This window comes from Artemia franciscana, chromosome 21 (genome assembly GCF_032884065.1).
Source record: "Artemia franciscana chromosome 21, ASM3288406v1, whole genome shotgun sequence".
Lineage (NCBI taxonomy): Eukaryota > Metazoa > Arthropoda > Branchiopoda > Anostraca > Artemiidae > Artemia > Artemia franciscana.
Window position 1 is genome coordinate 23956761 of NC_088883.1, and position 26945 is coordinate 23983705.

The following is a 26945-nucleotide window of genomic DNA, read 5'->3' on the forward strand; positions in this document are numbered from 1 at the left end:
ATAAATTACAAGCAGAGGCTAATCTCAAGAGAGCAATAATAAATGCTAAATACAATTACTGGAATAATTTTGCAAATAGTCTTTCCAGAGAAACATGTGAGCCAATTATACATAAAACTATAACCAAAATCTGTGGAAAAAACATCCCCCAAACCACTTCAGTATGAATTAATATATGATAATACCCACTATGACAATGACTTTGTCTTCTATTGAGTGTTTCTTAATTGTTGGAACATTATTCTTGTAGAGTAGTAGTTTGTTTGATTTATTCGATCAAGTACTATCTTTATGTAACATTAACACGTGTTTACTAGCACCATTCAAATGGGATTCCTAGATACAATAGATTAAATAGGGTCATACTAAAGCAATATAGACAATTGACGAGCAATTTTTCATCAAGCATTAAATAATTTAAACATTTTTTTTTTAAACGATATGTGGCTTAGTTTGCTTATACATTTTGCTATTCCGCAAGGTTAGTCATTAGTCATCGTTTCATCTTCACAACGTAGTTATACAATTAATTGCATATTATTGTTGCACCAGGCAGTACTATATTTGCTTGCGGTAATGTTAGTGACAGCTGGACATTTTTTTTTTTTGTATACTGGGGTTTTATTTTTTCAAAATAGTAATTTACTGTAGGGTAAGTAGTAAATCGAGTGATTTGATGTGTTTTGTTCAAAACCCTTGAAATACTCACAGAAACACTCGATCTATTCCACGGTCATCCGCAATTACTTTTAATTTGGGTTTATCCTCGGGTTGTACGGTGTACTCTTTGAACAACAATATATTTGGACTCATAAACTTCAATCCGAAAACTACATTACCTCTATAATATTGGTTGGTTCTTAAATGTATCAAATATACTAATAATTGGTTGGGAATGTAGAGACTGCCTAATATGGAGGCAATATCACTTCTTTGCATTCTTTCCCGAATGACCCTGCGGCACTATTCGGCTAGCAAAAAGGGATTTTTTATGATTTCTACGACAGAAAAAATCACCTGTACGTGTGACTCGTCACAATATTTCTGTTCATGTACTATAATATCAAAGCCAGGAATTACTTTGGATCCGAAGTTTTCATCCTCTTTGAAGAGATTGGGTGTAATTTTCTTTTTGTCTTGATAATCGCGTTGGGTTATTTGGAAGATATGAGCTTTTGTTATTGAATTCACGTAAGTGACATTCGAGCAATTGTCATACAAGGTCTTAAGGACGTTTCCCTCCATTAACTAATTATATCCCTGATCTATCAATATTCGGATAAATTTAAGGGGCCATATTATGGTGAAGTCATCTTCATCATTTATGTGCCAAATTTTTTTTTGCAATGTACTCTGATACCACGGGGCAGGTGGAATTGTCTCTATGAAAATTTTGCACGTCGAATTGGCAGATGACCTCATATATTCAACTGATTCTAATAATATGCGTCAATTATAAAATTACAATACAACAGATTTGCCATAGTCCTTACTATTACTCTATCTTTCAAGGTTTCCCTAGGAAATTTCAGAAGGAAATGTAGTGTGGAGTAGTCGAGGTCTATTACTGTTCTAATCAGAACATCTCCTCTAAATGATTTATTTACACTATTCAAGCTATGGATTTTTTGCATTTTATATGAGACTTCACTTGTTGGGTTTACTTTCTTTAGTTGTGGGTTGCTAAGAGATTTTATCATTGTTTCTATAAGATTATACGCAAAAGTTGTGATTTCATTATTTTTGCTAAGCTAAGAATTCAGCATTCTCTTTAGTTAGGTTAGTATTTCACTCAATGCAAGTTACCTCTCTCGAAGTTGCACGGGGTCAGAGGGTTAGTGACTTCTTATTTATCTGTAAAGGCTCAATTTTAATTTTCATGGATGGGATACCTTTGGGGACTTCATTATGATTTAGCGTGGGACTCAAGAAATTCAATGGGAAATGAGTAGGGTTACCTTGGAAATTGAAATTAAGGATAAAATATTAGTATTGTTGGAAGGTAGTCATTTTACTTTTATAGGCGTCCCTTTTTCTTTGGTGTGTTTTGTCATGCCCATGAATAGTACGTTTCCTTGCCTAAATCTTCTTCTGGCTCGGGGTCATATAGGAATTCCTTGTAATGGCGAATTTCAAGTAATGGATGGTATACGACCTGGTATTTGACGCATTCGGGATTTTTTCTAGCTTATACCAAACAATGGGGGCACGACATTTATTTAAAAGTAAAACATCGGGTTATCCTGGTCCCTTGGCGTAAAAATGTTTTATTTTGTGGTGTTTTTGCAATCTTCTTATTTTTAGCTGAAAACAACCGAGTTGTTTTGAGTTCCTTTTTCGGTACCTAGTTCCTACTTTTCCTCCGGCTAGACGGTATTTGAGGGAATTGGCGAGCCTTGGGATTATAAGTATTATTGACATTGACTTTATGATTTGGTTGATACTTTTTTTTAAATAGGGCATTATTTGGTCAGGCCGCAACGAAGAAATTAAGAAAGATATATTGGAAAACACTATTATTCATGATCCATTGGTTGCGATCCCTCCAAAGCTTAAGACACCTCTTCAACTTGACTTGGATTTACTTTATTACTGAATATTTTGTCTCTTTGACTATCTAGAATAATTAAATGAGAGGGAAATTAAAATCTTATACAGAATTTATTGGATCGGTTATTTTGATGTATCCTTTAGCATCAAAAGCATCCATTTTTTAAAGTTTCGTTTACTATTGAGCCGGGTTGCTCCTTACTACAGTTCATTATCACGAACTGTTTGATGTATCACAGAAACGCCAAATACGCAGTAGGCCTTATGCTTTTACCGTTAGGAAAACAAGCAGTAGCCATACTCTTGTTTGTAGTGTAGAATATGATAATTAGCTCTTTTGATAAGAGCTAATAAAATTAAACTGAATTCCCTTGATCTTTATAATTGAATATCGTTAATAAGTTTTTTGGTTGGGGGACATGAACGGAGGGCCAGGGGCCAACTCCGATGATTTTTTGAATAGAATATCTTCAATAAGTTTGTTTTGTTAAAAATAGTTTGGGGGGGATACAGGGAGGGCCAGTTCCCGTGGGTCATTGATAATTTTTGAGAGAAGGAGGGACATCGGGCTATGGAGGACTAGGAGTCAGCTGCCATAGGTTTTGGGAAATTTTTTTTTTAATAAGCTGTTTTTTGTGTGACTTCGAATAATGGAGGGCCGGGAGTGACTTGCCGTAATTTTTTGAATATGGTATCGTTAACGTTTTTTTTGGGGTGGGGAGAGCATGTAGAGAAGGCCAGGGTCAGCTCGCTAAATTTTTGGAATAAAATATAGTTCATAAGTTTTTGAGTAGGGTTGAGGGTAAGGTTTAACTAATCTTTGAACAGTTTTCAAAATCCTTGCATTAGAACCTTATATGCCCCGTGTAAATAACATATAACACTTGTGCAAGAGCTATTCGATCGAATGGATTTGAAATAAAGAAGGCAGGAGGGATAGTTCCCCTCTGGTCCCTTGTAACACTTTAAAAGGGACAAAGAACTTTCAATTTCCAATAGAATGAGCCCTCGACGAAATTATACAATCATTCCTTCCATAAAAACCTTATATGCCCCGAGCGCATAACTTAAAACATTTGCAATATAATTCTGGGGGGGGGGTGTTATCCCTGGAGTTTTTTTTTGTTTTGTTTAGTCGATTTTGAACAAAATAGCTATGTAAAAATTCAATCGGACACATTTGGGGAAAATAGGGTTGGTGGGGGAGAGCTAGTTGCCATCGGATTACTTTTGACTCTTAAAAATGGAACTAGAGCTTTGAATTTCTAATAATTTGAGCCCCCTCCGAAGTTTATACGACCATTTCTTCCATAAGACCTTATATACACCCAAGACACAAGTAACAACCATTAGTTCCCCCACGTTTTGCGGGGAAGGGGGTATGTTGACCCCGAAGTTTTTGTTATTTGATCGTTGGACTATTAAAAAGAAAAAGGCTATCTCAAATCCACCGGATACATTTAAGGAAAGGAGGGTGTAGAAGGAGGGGGATAGATGCCCTCCGTCACTTTTGACTCTTTAAAAAAGTAACTCAAACCTTCAATTTCCAATCAAATGAGCTACCTCTGAACTTTATATGACAACCCCTTATATAAAAACCTTATATGCCCCGAAGCATAATTTAAGCATGGATGGGCGTTGATGGAGTCCCAGCAAAGATAAAAAAAAAAAACAATTTTGAATTAAGGGGTATGATAATTGGCAATATTATATGAGCAATATTATCAGCTAAAGATGGCTGGAAGGAAAATGCAAAAGAGAATACGGCTTTAAAAAGAACAATCTTTCAGGTTTGTGAATAACTGAATATGTTTATAAAATAGTAAAGTAAATATAAAGTAAAAAGCAATAAAGGAAGCGCCAAGTGATAGAGGATAAGTGACGAATCCTAAAGATAACTCTTTTACCAAATCAAAACAAGTTTCAGCCAATGAGCGAAAAGATTACACCAAAATAATCTCAGTGAATTAACCAATGTTAATAAAAACACGAATTTCCCTTGTTTTATTTAGGAAAAATGAACTTGGGGTCAACTAGCAGTAGAAAGCAAGCTGTTAATCAAACCAAAATACAAAAAAAACTAAAAATACATACATAAAACTTGTCAACGACAAAGAATTGCAACAGCGTAGAAAAGAAACAAAAACATTTGAGACAAAAGCAAAAGTTAAACCACAAAAGTGGAAAAGAAAACATATAAGAAAATATAGTTTACAGGCGTCATCTAGTCTTGAATATTTTGTCATATTCGATTTAAAGTATCACGTTCTAAAGTTCAAATTCACAAAAGGAATGTTTTTCTTGTATGATTTTTAAGTTGACTGAATTTTACATTATTTCAGTGTTCACTATTGGAGATTTCGCTAACAAGGATAGCAGTGATAGCACTAGTGTTTATATACTTTTCAAAAGGATTTTCCATTGTGGTTCATGAAAAACCACTACAGCCTCAGGATGACTTAATCCCTCCACTCCTTGGATGGATTAGTATCCTTTTAAAAATCTTCAGAGGGATGTAGATGTTACTTTCGCTTTTTTAGAGCGAGTGGCTATGACGAGCCTTCTAAACAAACGGAAAACTGTGTTTCCCTGCTCAAGATTTCCTTATTCAAAAATTTTAACAATGTGTCTGCCAAGAAGCAAGCTATTCACACGTTATTGTTTGAGTGCGTATTGCTTTATGTCCTTTCTTCTAAAGGGATCGTTAGCACATTTTTGGATGCACTGAAATTGATTTGGAAAGGAATAATTCGCGTTTAATTTATCAAATTTGCTTATGTGTATTACAGTATGTAATGTATGTGTCTATTTTGTTTCCGCGTATCAGATCTATAAAATCTACAAAACCTACAACCACAGGATGACTATCAAATCACATCTCTGATGTTCCTTTCAGCAAGAATAAAAAAATCGAAATTTTTGCCGACATAATCACCTAATTATAAAAATCCTTCACAATTAGCAGAAGTAAGACACTTCTTACTTTTATTCATAAGGCTGTTCGTCAGTATGAATTTTTTTATGACGAAATAAACCAGAGCTTGAAGCAAAACATATCTCACAAATATTGCATTAACAAGGCTTTTCTCAAGTATGCATTCTTTGATGAAGCAATAGGGTGCTTTTTTTGCTGAATGTTTTGTCACATATATCACATTTGAAAGGTTTTTCTCCAGTATGCGTTTTTTGATGATAACAAAAACCATATCTTGAAGCAAAACCTTTCTTACATATATCACACTTGAAAGGTTTTTCTCCAGTATGCGTTCTTTGATGATAATATAAACCATATCTTGAAGTGAAGCCTTTCTTACATATATCACATTCAAAAGGTTTTTCCCCAGAATGCGTTCTTTGATGATCCAAAAGAGTGCTTTTTAGGCCGAATGTTTTATCACATACGTCACATTCGAAAGGTTTTTCACCAGTATGCGTTCTTTGATGATATGATAGGGTGCTTTTATGCAAGAATATTTTGTCACATATATCACATATGAAAGGTTTTTCTCCAGTATGCGTTCTTTGATGAAGCAATAAGGCGATTTTTTGGCCGAATGCTTTGTCACACATATCACATTTGAAAGGCTTTTCTCCAGTATGCGTTTTATGATGAAAAGATAAGGCACTTTTTTGGTTGAATGTTTTGTCACATGTATCACATTTGAAAGGTTTTTCTCCAGTATGCGTTTCTCGATGAAAAGATAAGGCACTTTTTTGGTTGAATGTTTTGTCACATACATCACACTTGAAAGGTTTTTCTCCAGTATGTGTTCTTTGGTGATGAGATAAACCAGTATTTGCAGTAAAACATTTCTTACATATGTCACATTCGAATGGTTTTTCTCCAGTATGAGTTCTTTGATGATCTGAAAGGGTACTTTTTCGGCAGAATGTTTTGTCACATTTATCACATTTGAAAGGTTTTTCACTATTATGCGTTCTCCGATGATAATATAAACCAGAACTTGAAGTAAACCCTTTCTTGCATACATCACATTTAAAAGCTTTTTCTCTTGTGTTAGAAACCTTCGGTTTTGCTACATTATTTTCAGCAAAAACACAAATGTTACTTGTAATTTCATGTTGACAATTCAAATTGATTTCATTTTTAAGACATATTTTTGTAAGACTTGGACTGCTAGGTAATCCACATACTTGTTTGTGGCTACCATCGTCACTGATCGTTCCAACAGGATGAACTGAAATAAAGTAAAATTCACTCAAATAAATCTACTACTACTACTACTACTACTAACTCAGTGCAGCACCAAGCCGCCTGAGGCCAACACAGCTACGCACGCTCCTCCTCTAGCCTAATTTATTTAAAGCCTCCCTGTTTACACCCGCCCAGAAAGTTCCCATGTCCTTTAAATCCTTATTTATGATATCCTCCCAACCCAGACAAGGACGACCTGCTTTCCGTGTAGCCACAGACGGTTGGCCAAAAAGGACAATCTTCGGTAATCTGTCATCCTTCATCCGTAGAACATGGCCTAGCCATCTCAACCTTTCTTTCATTATAGCCCTAGAAAGCGGGATTGAACCACATTTTTCGTACATCCTACTGTTTGAAATAAGGTCAGTCAGCCGGGTACCCAGAACAATCCGTAGGCAATTTCTCTGGAAAACATCTAGTAAATTTTCATCTGCTTTTCGGAGTGTCCATGCTTCAGAGCCATATTTGACCACTGTCATCACTGTAGCTTCCAGTATTCTAATCTTGGTTTGCAGAGTTATCTTTCTATTCTTCCAAACTTTTTTTAACTGTGAAAAAACACCCTGGGCCTTAGCTATTCTACATTTAACATCTTCACTGCTCCCACCATCTTTACTAATAATACTACCAAGGTAACTGAAGCTCCCAACTTGATCAATCTTTTCGTTACCTATTGTCACCTGTTCATCTTCACTTATTCCTAGCCTTAGTGACTTAGTCTTCTTAACATTAATTTTCAAGCCTATTTTAGCACCCCGAACTCACAAAACCTCTAAAAATTCATTCATTTTGCTCACACTTTAATCTAATATGCTTAAATCATCAGCATAATCTAAGTCCAGGAGCATTTTTCCTCCGCATCTGATTCCATGGTCTCCAATTGCCTTTCCTGTGCTCCTTAAGATGAAGTCCATCAAAATGATCCATATAAAGGGGGATACAACACAACCCTGCTTAACTCCTGATTTAATACAAAACCAGTTGCTAGCCTCATTTCCTACCTTAACCGCAGCAGTATTATTCTCGTACATAGCACAAATCACTTTAATGTATTTTTCTGGTATACCATATAAGAATAAGACCTTTGCTAACACTCTTCTATCAACAGAATCGAAAGCTTGCTCATAATTGATAAAACTGAGGACCAAAGGTGTTTGACAACGAAGGGACTTCTCAATTATTAACCTAAGAGTGAAAACTTGGTCGACACATCCTCTACCTTTTCTAAAACCGCATTGTTCTTCCCTTAAAACTTTGTCTAAAGCATCTCCCATATTACCCAGTAATTTGCTACCTACAGAGAACAGACTAATGCCTCGATAATTACGACACTCACTCTTGTCACCTTTCTTATACAGTGGTTTAATTAAGGTTTTCCTAAAATCATTGGGTACTTCCCCCTTTTCAAAAATCATTTTCATAATCTTCAGTAGCTTATTCCTAACCTCAGAGCCACCATATTTAAGAAACTCATTAATCATACTATAAGCACCTGGGGCCTTATTATTTTTTAATACTTTTAGTGCTGTCGCTAATTCTTCCTCACTAAACAAATCTTCCTTCACATCCAAGGTATCACAAACTTTTTCATTTTCATCTATATCTTCTCCTGCAACTGTATAACGGTTTAGCACATTCACAAAATGTTCCACCCATCTAACTTTAACTTTTTCTTTATCACTAATTGTGACCCCATTTCTATCTTTAACTGGGACTAATCCAGATTGGCTACTCCCTTTCAATTTATTAACATGTCAGTATAATATTTTACTATTATGCCGTCTAGCCACATCTTCCAGTTCCTCAACAATTTTATCCATGGTCTCCACTTCACATCTCCTTAGTTCATATTTTAATGCTTTCTCCACTTTCTTTACATTCCTTTTGTTTTCATACCTAAAGCTTTTTCACTAACCTAAACTAAATTTGTTTTTACTTAGTATACATCTCAGCTTTTAACATTTTAACCATACAAATACATAATAAATTACTTATAATAGCTCTTACTTTAATAAATAATGTATAAAAGTCAATTTGAGGTATTAGTCTTAGGTAGGCATCCTGATAGGTAAGTATGAATTCTAATGTGACTTCCTCCCTCTTTTTACCACCAAAACTATGTGAACTAATGTCTTTATAATAATCAAGACAAATAATTTTGATTATAAATAATAAAGACGTCTCCTGCAATCGAAGACTAAACGCAAACTAAAGGCTACTAGTTATAAAAAAAAAAAAAAAAAAAAAAAAAAAAAAAAAAAAAAAAAAAAAAAAAAAAAAAAAAAAAAAAAAAAATCTTAGAGAACATAATTCGTCTATAAAATGACCACTTTAAATGTATATAATTAGGCAATATAACATATAATGTATACTCATAAATATAAAGATTTAAATAAATATATAAATTTTTAAATAATAAAGAATTATATAGACATATGAGAAAAAATTACAACATAAATCCAAGCAATTATGACAATCTAGAATTAAAACAGTTTTCTATTGTTTTTCAAACCCAAGGGTTTCATGGGCCAAGTAGACTTTTAGAGAAATTTAATGTAAAAAAACAAGTTTTTTTTAAATGCAAGTATGAAGCGACATTGAAACTTAAACGAACAGAAATTGTTCCTTCTATGAAAGGGGTTGTCTCCTCCTCAGCACCTTGCTCTTTACGCTAAAGTTTGACTCTTTGTCATAACTCTACTTTTTAAATTATTAAAGAAATTTTAGCGTAAAAAGCGAGGCGTTGAGGAAGGAACAACCCCTTTCATATATGGAACAATTTTGTTCGTTTTAAGTTTTAATGTCGCTCTATACTTGCACTTAAAAAAAAAACGTCTTTTTTTTAAATTTAATTTCTGAACATTTTTGAATAATACATGTTTTGATTTTGGCTCACCGCACCTGAATAATTAAAACGAAACTTGCAAATTAATTTTTTTTTTATTTTAGCTAAATAACTTTCTCATAGTTTTAATTGACCTATTTAATTTTTTATTTTTTTACGAACGTTTTGTTAGTAATAAATATAGGTAAGTTACGAAATAACTTTCGTAATGAACTTCTATATTTGTGTATTTTTATTACGTACACGATATGGTTCGCCCCCTCGTCAATACCTCGCTCTTTACACTAAAGCTGGAATTTTGTCCCGATTCTTTAAGAATGACCCTTGAATCACAAGGGCCGTAGAATAAACAGTTCAAATTACTAAAAATACTTTAGAGTAAAGAGTAAGGTATTGTGGATGAGACAAAACCTCTTATATACGTAATATTTTCTGTTTGTTTTAAGTTAATGCTGCTCATTGCTTCCAGTTGAAAAAACTTTATTTATTTTCTCATTGTTTTTTTTTTCAAATAATACTAGAAAATCTTGCGCCCCCTTCACGGAAATTCTCTTCCCTCATGATAAATTTATCCATGAAAAGATCCTCCCACGTAACCCACTCCCACCCCAGCGCGAAAAAGTCCTCCTGAAAATGTCTGCACACATCAGAATAACCATTACTGTATGTAAACAATGGTTAAAGTCTGTAACTTGCAGCCCCCCCCCCCGGGGACTGCAGGGGATGAATGCGTCCCCAAAGAAATATTTATTAGGTTTTCAACTAAATTGAACAAAATGGATGTCTCAAAATTGGTCTATCTCATTGATCTGGTGACTTTGAGGATAAAGTGGGCGTGGGAGGGGGCCTAGGTGCCCTCCAGTTTTTCGGTCACTTAAAAAGGGCACTAGAACTTTTAGTTTCCGTTAGAATGAGCCCTTTTTTAACATTCCAGGACCACTGGGTCGATACAATCACCCCTGAAAAAAAAAAAAAAAAAAAACACGCCTCCATGATCTGTCTTTTGGCGAAAAATACACAATTCCACATTATTTTAGATAGGAGATTGAAACTTCTGCAGTGGGGTTCACAGATACGCTGAATCTGATGGTGTGATTTTCGTCAAGATTTTATGACTTTTAGGGGATGTTTTCCCCAATTTTCTAAAATAAGGCGAATTTTCTCAGGCTCTTAACTTTTGATGAGTAGGACTAAACTTGATGAAACTTATGTATCTAAAATAAGCATTATAATGCAATTCTTTTGATGTAACTATTCGCATCAAAATTCAGTTTTTTAACTATTGAGGTGGGTCGCTCCTTACTATAGTTACCATAAACTATTTGATCATTAAAACAAGAGCTAAGAGCTCATATGGCACTTGTGACGAGATTGGAAGAGCAGAGAGCCAAGAGCTCATATGGAATGAGCTCTAGCAAAATTCTAAGAAACAATATATTGATTTAAAAGGAAAATCAGAGGCTTAATGCCGGTCGGGATTTAAAATAAGAGCTCTGAGTCACGAGGTCCTTCTTAATATCAAAATTCATCTAGATCCGATCTCCCACTCGTAATTTAAAAATACCTCAATTTTTCTAATTTTCCCTCTCCCTTCAGCCCCCCAGATGGTCGAATCGGGGAAAATGAATTTATCAAGTAAATTGGTGCGGCTCCCTGACACACCTACCAATTTTCATCGTCCTGGCACGTCCAGAAAAACAAAAGTCGCCAAAGCACTCAACCCCCTAACTCCCCCAAAAAGAGCGGATCCAGTCCGGTTACGTCAATCACATATCTACGACATTTGCTTATTTTACCCACCAAGTTTCATCCTGATCTATCCATTCTAAGCGCTTTTCAAGATTTCCGGTTTCCCCTTCCAACTCCCCCCAATGTCAACAGATCGGGTCGGAATTTGAAATCACAGGTCTGAGACATGAGTTCTTTCTAAATATCAAATTTCAGTAAGATCTTGTCACCTGTTCTTAAGTTAAAAATACCTCAATTTTTCTAATTTTTCCAAATTAACAACCCCCAGCTCCCCCAAAGAGAACGGATCCACTCCAAATATGTCAATCACGTATCTATAACTTGTGCTTATTCTTCCCATCAAGTTTCATTCAGACCTCTCCACTCTAAGCGTTTTCCAAGATTTCCAGTTTCCAAGATTTCTGTTTTTCCCCTCCAGCCCTTCTTGACCTTGGATCCGATTCAAATTGAAAATGGAGCATCTGGGACACAAAATTCTTCTATATATCAAGTTTTATTAAGATCCAATCACCTATTCGTATACCTAGATTTTCACATTTTCCAGGAATTCCGGTCCCCCCCCCCAACTACCCCCAATGTCGCTGGATCTGGTCGGGATTTAAAGTAAGAGTTTTAAAGCACAAGATCCCTCTAAATATCAAATTTCTTTAGGATCTGATCACCCGTTCGTAAGTTACAAATACCTCATTTTTTCTAGTTTTTCCGAATTACTCCCTCCCCCCAACTCCACCGAAGAGAGTGGATCCGGTCCGGTTATGTCAGTCACGTATCTCGGACTTGTGCTTATTCTTCCCACCAAGTTTCATCCTGATCTCTCCGCTTTAAGTGTTTTCCAAGATTTCCGGTCCCCCCCCCCCCCTTCCCCCAATGACACTGGATCCAGTCGGGATTTAAAATAAGATATCTGAGTTACGAGGTCCTTCTAAATATGAAATTTCATTAAGATCCGATCACTCCTTCGTAAGTTAAAAATAACTCGATTTTTCAAATTTTTCAGAATTAACTTTCCCTCCCCCTTAACTCCCCCAAAGAGAGTGGATCCGTTCCAGTTACGTCAATCACGTATCTAGGTCTTATGCTTATTTTTCTTACCAAGTTTCACCCCAAAGAGTAGATAATTGCCCTAATAATACTGATCTAATAATAATATAACTGCTATAATAATTGCTTCGAGATGCCAGCAGTGCACTCAGATGTAATAAAAACCTATCTTCAACCCTCCACCATAATGCCAAAGGAAGTGCAAGATATAACTTTTTATTATTGAGTTCAAACACTCAACGTTAACTTAACCTTAGCATTAAAAACAGCGAGAAAAATATTATTCACTTATTTCTTAAAAAATAGGGAAAATATGTAAAATTACATGCAGAGAACAAATATTAAGTAATTACGAAACATGAAGCAACTTCCACAGTGTAGAAATAAGATGTGAATACAGTTGACTAAATGTGATTAATTTTGTTATTCACCCATGTGACTATGAGGTTTCAGTTAACATGTTGCCAGATAAATATTTTTGTGTATTTTTTACGTATAAAATTCGGGAAAGTTAATAATGAGCGGCAAGTCCATTAAGAGAGATGTTCGAAGACATAGTTTGGACAGACAAATATACAGAAGAAGATGAGAACATCTGAATCATACCTTTGTTGACCTCCCCATCAATGTTCAACTCTTGTTTAAGATGATCAGCCTTATTTTGAAAATCTGCTGAGATGACCGGATAAACAGCAAATAAATTGGCTTCATTTCCCGTAAGTAAATTCGGACGTGCACTTGCAGATATATCTTTATTATCGTTTGAAGATGTATCTTCAGCTTCTACAAAAATTAGAATAAAAATCGTACAAAACCCCTCAAAACAAGTGGGAATTTACATAACATTTGGGGTGCCAAAATTGTTTATATGGTACTTAATTGATGGTAAAGGTATATTCATCCTAGAGACTCCGTAAATTAATAAAGAAGAAGAAGAGCAAAGATTTTGAGAAAGAGATACAGTTTAAAACTAAACAGCAATACGAGGATAATGGCCAATTATTTTAAGTCTTGTCAAAAAAGTTGTCGTAGTTGAAACAATAGCTACTTCCCTAGTAAAGAGCAAATGATGGGCAAACAAAGTTTATAAAGAAAATATTTATGAGAATTTAAAAAGAGCTTGAAAGCCGTAAAACTTGGCACTGAATTGGGATTAGAAAGAGTACCATAGGAGTCCCCATTGTTGAAATCCTTAACTGGAAATTTTTAGTCACTTGCATTAAAAACCTGACAAAATCCTATTTTGGCTGGACGTCTCTGATTAACCTTTTTATATAAATAGCATCCAATTGATACGTACACAGTTGTAAACTTCCTATTTTTTATTGTAACATATTTTTAGGAAAATTTCGAAAAGGGGAAGAAACCCTGATGAGTCTTGTTTTTTTTAAGCCCTAAAGTGATATTGGAACAATGAAGTGTGTTGAAATGGACAATGTAAGCTTGGAATTCAGTCTTATACTGCTACATTGTTTGGCTAAGAATCATTTTTTTACCAATAAATATTCTTAGATTAGAGGTAAAATTCAACACTAAAATGACATTGAAACATTGAAGTGTTGAAATCGAAAATGAAAACTCGGAATCCCGAACTTGCTAAATTTTTTCTTGCTGTTTTTGTTTTAAACATTGGCAATTCCTAGACTAGAGAAAAAAAACCACTCAATATCATGTAAAAAATTCAACTTGATAATTTTTTTAATTTTGGGGATAATCTTTAAAATAGTTAGTCAAATTTAGCAGCATATTGATTTTGATTATTATTTTTTTTTAATTTTAAAGTATAACCTCCCATAGAATTGACAAAAAGTAGAAATAAAACATGAACAACTGAAATCATCGTTGTTAAAACCATATAGTAAAACTTGAAATCCCCCTACCCATCAACAACAAGAAAATTATTTGTACCTTGTTGTTAATTTGCTCCTTTTTGGCCATTTATATGATGTGCTCTTGAACAATTTCTTAGATTTATTTGAGAACTGGACTATTGAGAACTGGACTATGGACTAGTTGATCTTATGAATATCTATATATCTTCTACCATAAACCACACGCCTATACATCCATAAACAATAATATATATTCTTTTGCATTTCAAAGTTTGATGTATACCTGCAACCAAGTAAAAGAGCAAAATTTGGCAAACAATTTGCAAAAGTTTAAAAGTGTAGTCTCTAAGAAACTGTCATGTGAAAAATACCTTCCAATGTACAATGATTCAGATATTTCAGTTATTAGTCAGGTTAAATAGAATAGTAATATGTAATTATTTAAATATTTTTTTATTTTTAGAGGCTGAAACCCCTCTGATGTCAAATTGAAACAAAACATACTTTCAAAAGTACTATCATCACGAATCATGCAAACCTTTATACAAACCGTGAAGACCAGGATGGAAGGAGTGGAGGCGGTAAGCTTTACACCAACTGTGCTGCTACATAGATTAGCAGCACAAAGCGCAAACAGAAACTGTTCTAATTTTCATTCAATTCAGGTAGCATGAATGGATATCTCTTTTGTTCCGTCAATCTTGGCAGAACCTATGCAAGGTGAGGAAGCTTAGACCAATAAAAAAATAAATAAAAAATTGTCAACTCTTTTTTTTAATTTTATTTGAAAAAGGCTAGTGTTTTCCAGGCCTTTTGATATTAAAAGTACTGAATGTTTTTAAAAATAAAAGAACAAATGGTTTGCAGGAGGAGATTCACACATTCTCTTTACCATGTTGAGAATCTTTGCAGTAAAATATAGCATATGCTTTAAGAAGAGTAATAAATAAATAAAACAAGAGCTAAGAGCTCATATGGCACTTGTGACGAGGCAAAAATAGCTAAGAGCCAAGAGCTCATATAGTATGAGCTCTAACAAAATTTTAAGAATCAATAGATTGATGTAAAAGGAAAATCAGAGGCTTAATACCGGTCAGGATTTAAAATAAGAGCTCTGAGTCATGATGTCCTTCTAAATATCATAATTCATTAAGATCTGATCATCCACTCGTAACTTATAAATACCACATTTTTTCTAATTTTTCCTCTCCCTTTAGCCCCCCAGATGGTCGAATCTGGGAAAACGACTTTATCAAGTCAATTTGTGCAGCTCCCTGACACGCCTACCGATTTTCATCGTTCTAACACGACCAGAAGCACCAAATTCGCCAAATCACTGACCCCCCCCAACTCCCCCAAAGAGAGCGAATCCAGTATGGTTACGTCAATCACGTATCAAGGATATTGACTTATTTTATCCACCAAGCTTCATCTCGATTCCTTCACTCCAAGTGTTTTCCAAGATTTTCCCCTCCAACTCCCCCCAATGTCAAAAGATCTGGTCGGGATTTGAAATAAGAGCTCTGAGACATGAATTCCTTCTAAATATCAAATTTCATTAACATCCGATCACCTGTTCGTAAGATAAAAATACCCCAATTTTCCCGTTTTCCAAGGATTCCGGTTTCCCCCTCCAACTCCCCCCAATGTCACAGGATCTGGTCGTTGTTTAAAATTAGAGCTTTGAAGCACAAGATCCTTCTAAATATCAAATTTCATTAAGATCTGGACACCCTTCCTAAGTTACAAATACCTTATTGTTCCAACTTACCCCCCCCCCCCCCAACTCCACCCATAGACATTATTATGTCTTTTATATTAGACATAATATAATATATTATAATATATAATATTATATATATTATTATATATTATATATTATATATATATTATTATAATATATTATATATATTAGACATTATGTATCTTAGACAGGTTTTTATTCTTCCCATCCAGTTTCATCCAGATCTCTTCGCTTTAAGTATTTTCTATGATTTCCGATCCCCCCAACTGCCCCCCCCCCAATGAAGCTGGATCCGGTTGAGATCTAAAATAAGAAATCTGAGTTACGAGGTCCTTCTAAATATGAAGTTTCATGAAGATCCATCACTCCTTCGTAAGTTAAAAATACGTCATTTTTTCTAATTTTACAGAATTAACCCCCGCCCCCAATAGAGCGGATCCGTTCCAATTATGTAAATCATGTATATAAGACTTCATCCCGAACCCTCCACTCTAAGTGTTTTCCAAGATTTTAGGTTTCCCCCTCTCAACTCCCCCCCCCAATGTTACCAGATCCGGTCGGGATTTAAAATGTCCGCTCTGAGACACGATATCCTTCCAAACATCAAATTTCATTAAGATCTGATCAACCGTTCGTAAGTTAAAAATACTTCATTTTCTATTTTTCCGAATTAACAGACCCTCCACCCCCCCCCCACAGATGGTCAAATCAGGAAAACGGCTATTTCTAATTTAATCTGGTCCGGTCTCTGATACGCCTGCTAAATTTCATCGTCCTAGCTTACCTGGAAGTGCCTAAAGTAGCAAAACCGGGACCGACAGAATTTGCGATTGCTATATGTCACTTGGTTAATACCAAGTGCCATAAAAACAAGTTTTTTTTTAACTGCAAGTAAGGAGCAACATTAAAAATTAAAACGAACAGAAATTATTCCGTATATGAAAGGGATTGTCCCCTCCAGAACGTCTCGCTCTTTACGCATAAAGTCTGACTTTTCTAACAACTCTACTTTTAGAAAAATAAAAAACTTTAGCGTAAACAGTGAGGTTTTGAGGAGGGGAAAATCCCTTTCATATACGGAATTATTTTTGTTCGTTTTAAGTTTTAATGTCACTCCTTACTTGCAGTTAAAAAAAAATTATTTAATTTCTGAACGTTTTTGAATTAATGCATGTTTTGATTTGGGCTCACCACACGTGAATAATTAAAACGAAATTTGCGTATTATTTTTTTTGTTCAATGGGTTTCTCATAGTTTTGATTGGACGATTTGATAAAACAAGAGCTAAGAGCTCATATGGCACTTGTGACGAGGCAAGAAGAGCTACGAGCCAAGAGCTCATATGGTATGAGCTATAACAAAATTCTAAGAATCAACAGATTGATTTATAAGGAAAATCAGAGGCTTAATGCAGGCCAGGATTTAAAATAAGAGCTTTGATGTCCTTTTAAATATCAAAATTCATTAAGATCTGATCACCCACTCGTAAGTTATAAATACCTAATTTTTTCTAATTTTTCCTCTCCCTTTAGCCCCCCAGGTGGTCGAATCTGGGAAAACGACTTTATCAAGTCAATTTGTGCAGCTCCCTGACACGCCTACCAATTTTCATCGTCCTTGCACATCCAGAAACACCAAACTCACCAAATCACTAAACCCCTCCCCCCAACTCCCCCAAAGAGAGCGAATCCAGTACGGTTACGTCAATCACGTATCAAGGACATTTGCTTATTCTATCCACCAAGCTGCATCCCGATTCGTCCATTCCAAGTGTTTTCCAAGATCCCCCCCAACTCCCCCAATGTCAAAAGATCTGGTCGGAATTTGAAATAAGAGCTCTGAGACATGAATTCCTCCTAAATATCAATCAAACAGTTCATGGTAACGAACTGTAGTAAGGAGCGACCCGGCTCAATAGTAAACGAAACTCTAAAAAACGGAATGTTGATGCTAAAATTTACATCAAGAGAATTGGATTTTCATGCTGATTCTAAATATATAAGTTTCGTCAAATTTAGTCTTTGTCATCAAAAGTTACGAGCCTGACAAAATTTGCCTTATTTTGGAAAATAGGGGGAAACACCCCCTAAAAGTCATAGAATCTTAACGAAAATATCACCATCGCATTCGGTGTATCAGGGAAACCTATAGCAAAATTCCAAGCTCCTATCTACAAAAATGTGGAATTTCGTATTTTTTGCCAGAAGACAAATCACGGGTGCGTGTTTATTTGTTTGTTTGTTTTTTGTTTTTTTCCCCAGGGGTCATCGTATCGACCAAGTGGTCCTAGAATATCGCAAGAGGGCTCATTCTTGTTTGACTCTTTGCCACACTTCTACTTTTTAAAACAATTAAAAACGTTGAGGAGGTGACAACCCATTTCATATACGGAATAATTTCTATTCGTTTTAAGTTTTAATGTCGCTCCTTACTTCCAGTTAAAAAAAACTAGTTTTTTTTAATTTAATTTCATTAAGATCCGATCACCTACTCTTAAGATAAAAATACCCCAATTTTCACGTTTTCCAAGAATTCCGGTTTCCCCCTCCAACTCCCCCTAATGTCACAGGATCTGGTCGGAATTTATAATTAGAGTTTTAAAGCACAAGATCCTTCTAAATATCAAATTTCATCAAGATCTGTTCACCCTTTCGTAAGTTACAAATACCCCAATTTTCAAAATTACCCCCCCCCCCCCAACTCCACCAAAGAGAGCAGATCCGGTCCTGTTATGTCAGTCTCATATCTTAGACAGGTTTTTATTCTTCCCATCCAGTTTCATCCTGATCTCTCCGCTTTCAGTATTTTCTAAGATTTCTGGTCCCCCCAACTGCCCCCCCCCAATGACGCTGGATCCGGTTGAGATTTAAAATAAGAGATCTCAGTTACGAGGTCCTTCTAAATATGAAGTTTCATGAAGATCTGATCACTCCTTCGTAAAGTTAAAAATCCGTCATTTTTTCTAATTTTTCATAATTAACCCCCCCCCCCCAATAGAGCGGATCCGTTCCAATTATGTAAATCACGTATCTAAGACTTCTGCTTTTTTTTCCACCAATTTTCATCCCGATCCCTCCAATCTAAGTGTTTTCCATGATTTTAGGCTCCCCCACCCCAAACTCCCCCCAATGTCACCAGATCCGGTGGGAATTTAAATTAAGAGCTTTGAGACACGCTATCCTTCTAAATATCAAATTTCATTGAGATCCGATCACCCATCCGTAAGTTAAAAATACCTCATTTTTGCTAATTTTTCAGAATTAACCCCCCTCCCCGCCCAAACTACCCCAAAGAGAGCGGATCCGTTCCGGTTATGTCAGTCATGTATCTAGGACTTGTGCTTATTTTTCTCACCAAGTTTCATCCCGATACCTCTACTCTAAGTGTATTCCAAGATTTTAGTTTCCCCCACCCAACTCCCCCCCCCCAATGTCACCAGACCCAGTCAGAATTTAAAATAAGAGCTCTGAGATACGATATCCTTCTAAATATCAAATTTCATTGAGATCCGATCACCTGTTCGTAAGTTAAAAATGCCTCATTTTTTCTAATTCTTTAGAATTACCCCCCCCCCCCAACTACCCCAAAGAGAGCGGATCCGTTCCGATTATATCAATCATGTTTAGGACTTGTGCTTATTTTTCCCGCCAAGTTTCATCCCGATCCCTCCACTCTGAGTGTTTTCCAAGATTTTAGGTACAGCTCTGAGACACGATATCCTTCCAAACATCAAATTTCATTAAGATCTGATCAACCGTTCGTAAGTTAAAAATACTTCAATTTTTCTATTTTTCCGAATTAACGGACCCCCACTCCCCCCCTCCCAGATAGTCAAATCGGGAAAACGACTATTTCTAATTTAATCTGGTCTGGTCCCTGATACGCCTGCCAAATTTCATTGTCCTAGCTTACCTGGAAGTGCCTAAAGTAGCAAAACCAGGACCGACAGACCGACAGAATTTGCGATTGCTATATGTCACTTGGTTAATACCAAGTGCCATAAAAAATGGGGTGGGAGAGGAGGCCTAGATGCCATCCAATTTTTATTTACTTAAAAGTGCAACTAGATTTTTTTTACAAATGTTTTTGTTAGTAATAAACATACATACCTTAAGAATTAACTTACGTAACGAAGTGTATTTTTATTACGGATATGAGGGCTTTCGCCTCCTCGTCAATACCTTGCCCTTTACACTAAAGCTTGAATTTTGTCCCAAATCCTTAAGAGTGACCCCTGAATCACAAAGGCCATAGAATAAATAGTTGAAATTACTAAGAATACTTTAGCATAAAGAGCCTGGTATTGTGGAGGAGACAAGCCCCCTTATATACACAATATTTTATGTTCGTTTTAAGTTTTAATGCTGCTCACTACTGCGAGTTGAAAAAAAAATATTTTCTCATTGCTTTTTTTAAAATAATGCTAGAAAATCCTGCAACCCCTTCATGGAAATTCTCATCCCTCATGATAAATTCCTCCACGGACAGATCCACCCGCGTAACCCCCTCCCCCAACCCCAACGCGAAAGTCCCCCTGAAAACGACTGTACACTTCATAACCATTACTATATGTAAACAATGGACAAAGTTTGTAACTTGCAGCCCCTCCCCTGGGGACTGTGGGGGATCAATTCATCCCCAAAGAAATAGTTATGAAGTTTTTGACTATGTTGAACAGAATGGCTATCTCAAAATTTTGATCCAGTGACTTCGGGACAAAATTAGCATGGGAGGGGGCCAAGGTGCCCTCCAATTTTTGGTCACTTAAAAACGGCACTAGAACTTTTAATTTCTGATAGAATGAGCTCTCTTGCAACATTCTAGGACCACTGGGTGGATACAATCACCCCTGGAAAAAAAAAAACAACAAACAAACGAATAAACATGCATCCATGATCTGTCTTCAGGCAAAAAATACAAAATTCCATATTTTTGTAGATAGGGGCTTGACAATTCTACAGTAGGGTTCTCTGATATGCTGAATCTGATGGTGTGATTTCCGTTAAGATTCTATGACTAAAAGTGGGTTTTTACCCCTATTTTCTAAAATAAGGCAAATTTTTTCAGGCTTGTTACTTTTGATGGGTAAGACTAAACTTGATGAAACTTATATATTTAAAATCAGCATTAACATGCGATTCTTTTAATGTAACTATTGGTATCGAAATTCCATTTTTTAGGGTTTTGGTTAATATTGAGCCAGGTTGCTCCTTACTACAGTTTGTTACCACAAACTGTTTGATTACTAGTATCTATAGTACCTTCATGCTTCAGAATAAAAAGTAGAAAAGCTTGGAGAAGGGGTGACTTTTAAGAAACAAATTTGATAAAGCTGAGATATAAAAGATTTGACCAAAGCTCAGGTGACAGACATCAAATACATATACTTCTTTTAATCATTTGGTTTTATGCTTGTTAAAACTTAGAGTATTGCTTATTGATGCTGAGGAGCACTTGCCAGTCAATAGAATTTTGGTTGGATTTGGGCCAACATTGTTGTAGTTAGGCACAAGACAGTGTACTAAGGCATTTTTTTTATATGTCCTGCTTAAAACTTGTTGTTAATGATTGGTTTTTCAGCTTAACAATTCAATTTTTTGGTTGACTACAAACATTATACAATACCTGTTTCTATGCAATCACAACTGGTAAAAAAAACAGGTTTAAGCTCTATTTTTAAAAACACAAAAAGATAGAGAGAACTCTTTCTACCTCTTTTCAACAACCCCCTCTTCATGTTAAAGTAAAAAAAAGCTGTTTCAAACTTTTAGTTCTTGAAAAAGAGTTAATAAAATAATTTAATTTATATAAATTTCACACAGGTAGTAAAACACATGAGTAACACAGCTTTAGCCAAAAAGTATCTTTGTGAAAAAAATTACTCTATAAATAAATTAGGTTTTATGATATTTTAAACAGATTTTTCAAGTGAGCAAAAACAGGTAAGGAATTTTTATGACTATACTATTTTGAAGAAAAAATTGGCTCGACTGCTCACATTACAAATTACCTTGCTTAACAGCAGTGATACCAAAGAGCTTAGGTATTTCCATCTTTCACTAGTTGAGTCAAAAACACAGTCATTCTTGCTTGACTCTCCCACACAATTTGAAATCTCTGACATCTAAATAATTACAATATCACATCTTCAAAAGGAGGTGAAGTAGCAGAAAACCTACAAAATAATTAGAAGATATAAGCATGAGAAGCATGGAAATTCCTGCATTCAAGGCAAATTTACTGAAATTTCAATTCTTATAGCAACCAACTGCAATAACAATAGTCTTATTGTAAATAGATTAGATTTTGCTATTCTATCCAAAATTCATCTGTAAATATTTAGTTTCTAGAAAAAATTCCCACCTTTTAAATGAAAAAGTTAAAAGAGAAAAAACTAACTTTTGAACTGATTTTATACCAGTAGGTAAAACATACTACTTAGAACACTTTTCACTTTTTACAACATTCCATTTATTTAGCTGGTCCAGTTGGACCAATATACTTTTTAATTCTCTCTGCTGTAATTAAAACCTTTTGGCAAAACATTGTTAATTTTTAGTTGTAAAATTACAATAAAATAAAAACCCAGTCAGTGAAATTGGAAAAAAAAGGTACTCCCACAGAAATATAGGATAAAATTGCTATTTTAGAGTTGACCTGTAGCTAGAAGACCAGTTGAGCCCTTTTTTTGTTCTATCATTATTTCAGCTTTTTATAGTACTTGGTAAGATTTTGAATTTCCCAGGCTTAAAAAGGTAATACCTTTACTACAAAAACTAATAGGTAGAAAATTTCTTGATGTAAATAAATTCAAGTTTTTTTTATAAATACTATTCAGTTTAGGGCATATAAATTGAATTAATCCTTGATTTATTTATTGGTAATAAATGGGCTTGATTTGTCATGGTCAATGATAGGGAATAATTTATGCCCAATCCCCTGATCCCAGTTTTCCTAAGATTTTGGGATACTCCCTGATCAAACCATATAGCATTTTCTTTTTCTTATCATCATTTTCTCCCTCCCTAGGAAAAAAAAAATCATTTATTACTTCCAATTTAAATTCTTTTATGATACACTCTTGGCAACCTTTGGCCTTAGACCCTCCAGCCAGGAATGGTGCATAGGGCATCTACAAAGCCTACAATCTACATCTACAAAGCCTTGCCAGGCATCTCAGATCTGAACTGCAGCCATGTAAAAAAAAAGTAAAAGGTATAGGATACAGCATTAGACTTTACAGTCCATACCAGCGGTGCTGATCTCTGTTTCTTGGCCCTTCAGCCAGGAAGTGCAATAAGGGGTTGGGGGCCAGCCATCCTGTGCTTTTGCACACCCTTCCTGTTTACCTTCCCCAGACTTCTCCAGGTACCAATTTAGAGCTGGGTCGACTCTGGCTAAGCTTACAGAGTCATGTCACTGACCCCATCCCAAACTGAAGAATTTGGTACACTGGGATTCGAACCCGCGTCCTCTCAGAGAAGGGATCCCGAATCCAGCACATCAACCCACTTGGCCAGGATGGCTTGCAGTCGGCCAGGACTGCAGCTATGACAGCCTTCCCAACCTACTCATCAATCATAAGTAAAAACAAAAAAAAAGGGAAAAAATACTAAGTGTCCCCCCTTCCATCTTGGCATGGGTGTTAATATATGCAATCATACATTTTGACCTTTGTTTATTGTGGTGACAACTAGATGATTTTTTTTTCTGCCAAATGTGAACATTGCAATACTATCATATATAACTCAGAATGATCAGTAAAATAAATGGTTGGCAAAAATGCCAAGTGTGTCTTGGTGCTATAAGGCTGTCTGACTTTACAAAGCATATCAAAACATTAAAGTGTCTTAGGGTAGAGATATCTACAGTCTACAACCTAGTCTAAAACTGCACACATAATTTTATTTCAGGCAATATTTCAACAGTTTTGACATTTCATGCTGAAGAGAAAAAAATTATATTCAATTATCCAAATTGCCACTAAAATAATCTACATGTGTTCAAGGCTTTAGACTTGGAAACATTGCTAGAGAGCCATACACTAAATGATATTGCTCTCTGAAACATTTTTTAGCAGAAAGATTAAATAAAAGAGTAGAGAATATAGTTATTCAAATAAAGTGATATGCTGTAAGAGAAAGGCTAGCCAAATATCTATTTATGACTCAATTATAAACACTTCACAATGAAATCAATGAGTGCAATTAACAATTGTATTGTTTTCTTTTGCCATGTGGTGTATCCAGTAAAAATCACAATGATATCTTATCAACATTTTTTTCTCCCAGCCATTGCATAGTTTTGTGCTATTTCAACTGCAAGGTACAATAAAAAATGTCAGTAAAGACATAAAATCCCAATTTTATGGGGTTCTATAAAATCATAGTAGGCCTAAATACATAAAATATCTAATTTATATTTTACAATTTGCAACACTACTCAGAAGCAAGCCAGTCTAAGCCCCTAGGCTTGAAGACTTATAACTAATATAAATTCATAGGGGCCTGTAAGGAAGTAGCAAAGTCCCTTCCTCCTGGGAAAGTGAAACACCATAAAATATTTTGTACTTTTGGAACTAGCTTCCTATATATTTTTCTGTCTTTTGATTTTTATAGTAAGAAGTGATTTTCAAAATCATACTGCTAAGCAGTGAAAGATACATTTCAAAATGAAAATTAATTGAAAAATTGTTAAGCACCATGCAAGCACCAACTAAATAGCATAGGCTACTCTGGATGCCATTAATATGCTACCAAAAAAAAATTATGGATTCCTAGATATACATAAAAAATCATCCCTATCTATCCACAACAGAGGTAAGACCCTCCAAATAGGAAGCTATACCTAGGCTATGGCTTAAAATTCTACCCAAATAACAGTAATTGCATTTTCAGAACTAAAACTAGAGAAAAACTGATATACTAACTGGAAATTAAGGTAAAATGTTATTTTTAGGGTAAAATTCTAGTTGATTGACTTCTTGCTATCTCAGAAAGGGGTTAGGTTAGGAAAATGAAACTTTCAGGGATGGGTCCACAGGCTAAAGTATGTCCCAGGAAGGTATTTTCAAACACCTACCTCCACTCCTTCTCTTTCTAGAGGAACCCTGATCTTTGATGACCTTCAAAAATATGTGTGTTATAAAAGTGAAAGCTTGCAAAATAGATCTTGTGCTTGAATGAAGCACAACAAAATTGTTTTCACCTTCACAACTTTGCTCAATCCCACTTTATAAGGTTTTAAAGATATGCAAATACATTTCCTAAATTTTGAAAAAAAAAATTGATATGGCTCAGATTTCTACTCAAATAACAGCAATTGCATTTTCAGAACTTAAGGCAGAGAAAAAGCAACTGGTAACTGAAAGTTAAGGTAAAATGTTGTTTTGTGAAAATTGCAATAGGTAACCTGTCATATAGGCAAATTTCAGGCCCCTCTAGAGGTAGATTTCCATTTCCATAAATTGTATGAGAGACCATTACCATAAATTGTATGGTAGAATGAGTGGAGATGGGTACTTTAAAATACCTTCCCGGGATATACTTTAGCCTGTAGACCCATCCCTGAAAGTTTCATTTTCCTAACCTAACCCGTTTCTGAGATAGCAAGAAGTCACTCAACTAGAATTTTACCATTTTTTGTTAAAATTTCAATTGGTAATAGGCCTGTAAAGTAGGCAAGTTTCAAAGACTAAGAGACCAGAAAAGGGTTAACATGGATGCTTGGCAATACCTTCTCTGAGTATGTTTTTGGCCCTGGATTCATTACTGAAAATTTCATTCCCCTAACCTAACCCCTTTCTAAGTTTCTAGCTAAACTAGAATTTTACCATTTCTGGATAGGCCTATAGAACATAAGCCTAAGGTACTTACTGTAGTAACCGAATGGTTACTATTTCCGTTCCTAGCGGGAAAATGGTTACTGCCCAACCCACTGGGAACGAGAATAGTTACTGCCGGCAGTAACCGCAGTAAGTGATTTTCTTACCGTGCTCAAAAGAATGGTTAGCGCAGTAAGTACATAATTCACCTTCTTCAACTAAAATCTCATTCAACAAAAAATAAATATGGACAAGAATGAAGCAATGGAATATGAAGTTATTTGCTTGGAAGAAGGTGGGACAGTGATTTTGCAAAAGAAAGAGGGATCTGAGCCAGGTTAGTAAATCACCATATTTTGGGATCAACATTAAAGGACACCTTGAGTAGTAGGCTATCTATTAGCAAGTAGGTTAAATCAATGAAAAACTTATTATTTAATTTAAAGATTTCCATGTTTTCTGGCATATCCAGGCATAATTATTACCTTAAATTGCCATTTGGAATCATTCTAAGGATTGACTTCTTCCAGGTAACATTGATGCTCCATTAAATTGCCACATGGTAGCATTTTAAGCATTAACTCCTTTTAGGCTCTGTAAACAGGCCTAGGTGAAGTATTACAGATAAGTTGAGGATTTATGGGCTGCCAAATCATTATTCTGAGACTGTCTATAATCCTATTGAAGAAGTAGGCTAGGGTAGACTATTCAGAGTCTATTCCAAAGGATGGTAATTTTATCCAGTAAAATTCTAGTTGATTGACTTCTTGCTATCACTGAAATGGGTTAGGTTAGGAAAATGAAACTTTCAGGGATGGGTCTACAGGCTAAAGAATGTCCTGGGAAGGTATTTCAAAGTACACATCTCTACTCATTCTTGCTCTAGAGGGCATTGACCTTTGATGACCTCCAAAAATCTTTATAGCTGAAGTTACATGTTTCCCATTGATTCTGCCAATCTATCCCTCAACCTTTAACTCCCTGTTAATTGAAGCAACTGTAAACAAAGCAGGAATGGGGGAAAAGGTAACAGGTGACAGAATACATTGGAACTACATAATTTTGGCTATATATTTGCACATTAGGCAGGTTGGAGGTAAATTATAGTATAGAGATGCATGCTTTTCCCTTGTGTATGTAGGCTA

The 26945-nt window shown here is 35.3% G+C and overlaps 1 protein-coding gene across 1 annotated transcript; it reads right to left on the minus strand.

Annotated features, from left to right (window-relative positions):
* Positions 1-1405: 1405 nt before the first annotated feature.
* Positions 1406-24994, minus strand: LOC136040942 (zinc finger protein 782-like). The gene is made up of 4 exons (XM_065725384.1): positions 24907-24994; positions 21988-22152; positions 13008-13184; positions 1406-6749 (listed from the first exon to the last, which is right to left on the minus strand). Exons 2-4 carry the CDS (start codon positions 22028-22030, stop codon positions 5638-5640), a joined length of 1332 nt encoding a protein of 443 aa, XP_065581456.1. The 5' UTR covers positions 22031-22152; positions 24907-24994; the 3' UTR covers positions 1406-5637.
* Positions 24995-26945: the final 1951 nt, after the last annotated feature.

Coding starts and splice junctions, on each gene's coding strand:
- LOC136040942 (XM_065725384.1), bottom strand. CDS start 22,030: ATGGAAATACCTAAGCTCTTTGGTATCACTGCTGTTAAGCAAG. Junction 13,185..21,987: donor TATCACTGCTGTTAAGCAAG/GTAATTTGTAAT, acceptor TAATTTTTGTAG/AAGCTGAAGATACATCTTCA. Junction 6,750..13,007: donor TGATGGGGAGGTCAACAAAG/GTATGATTCAGA, acceptor ACTTTATTTCAG/TTCATCCTGTTGGAACGATC.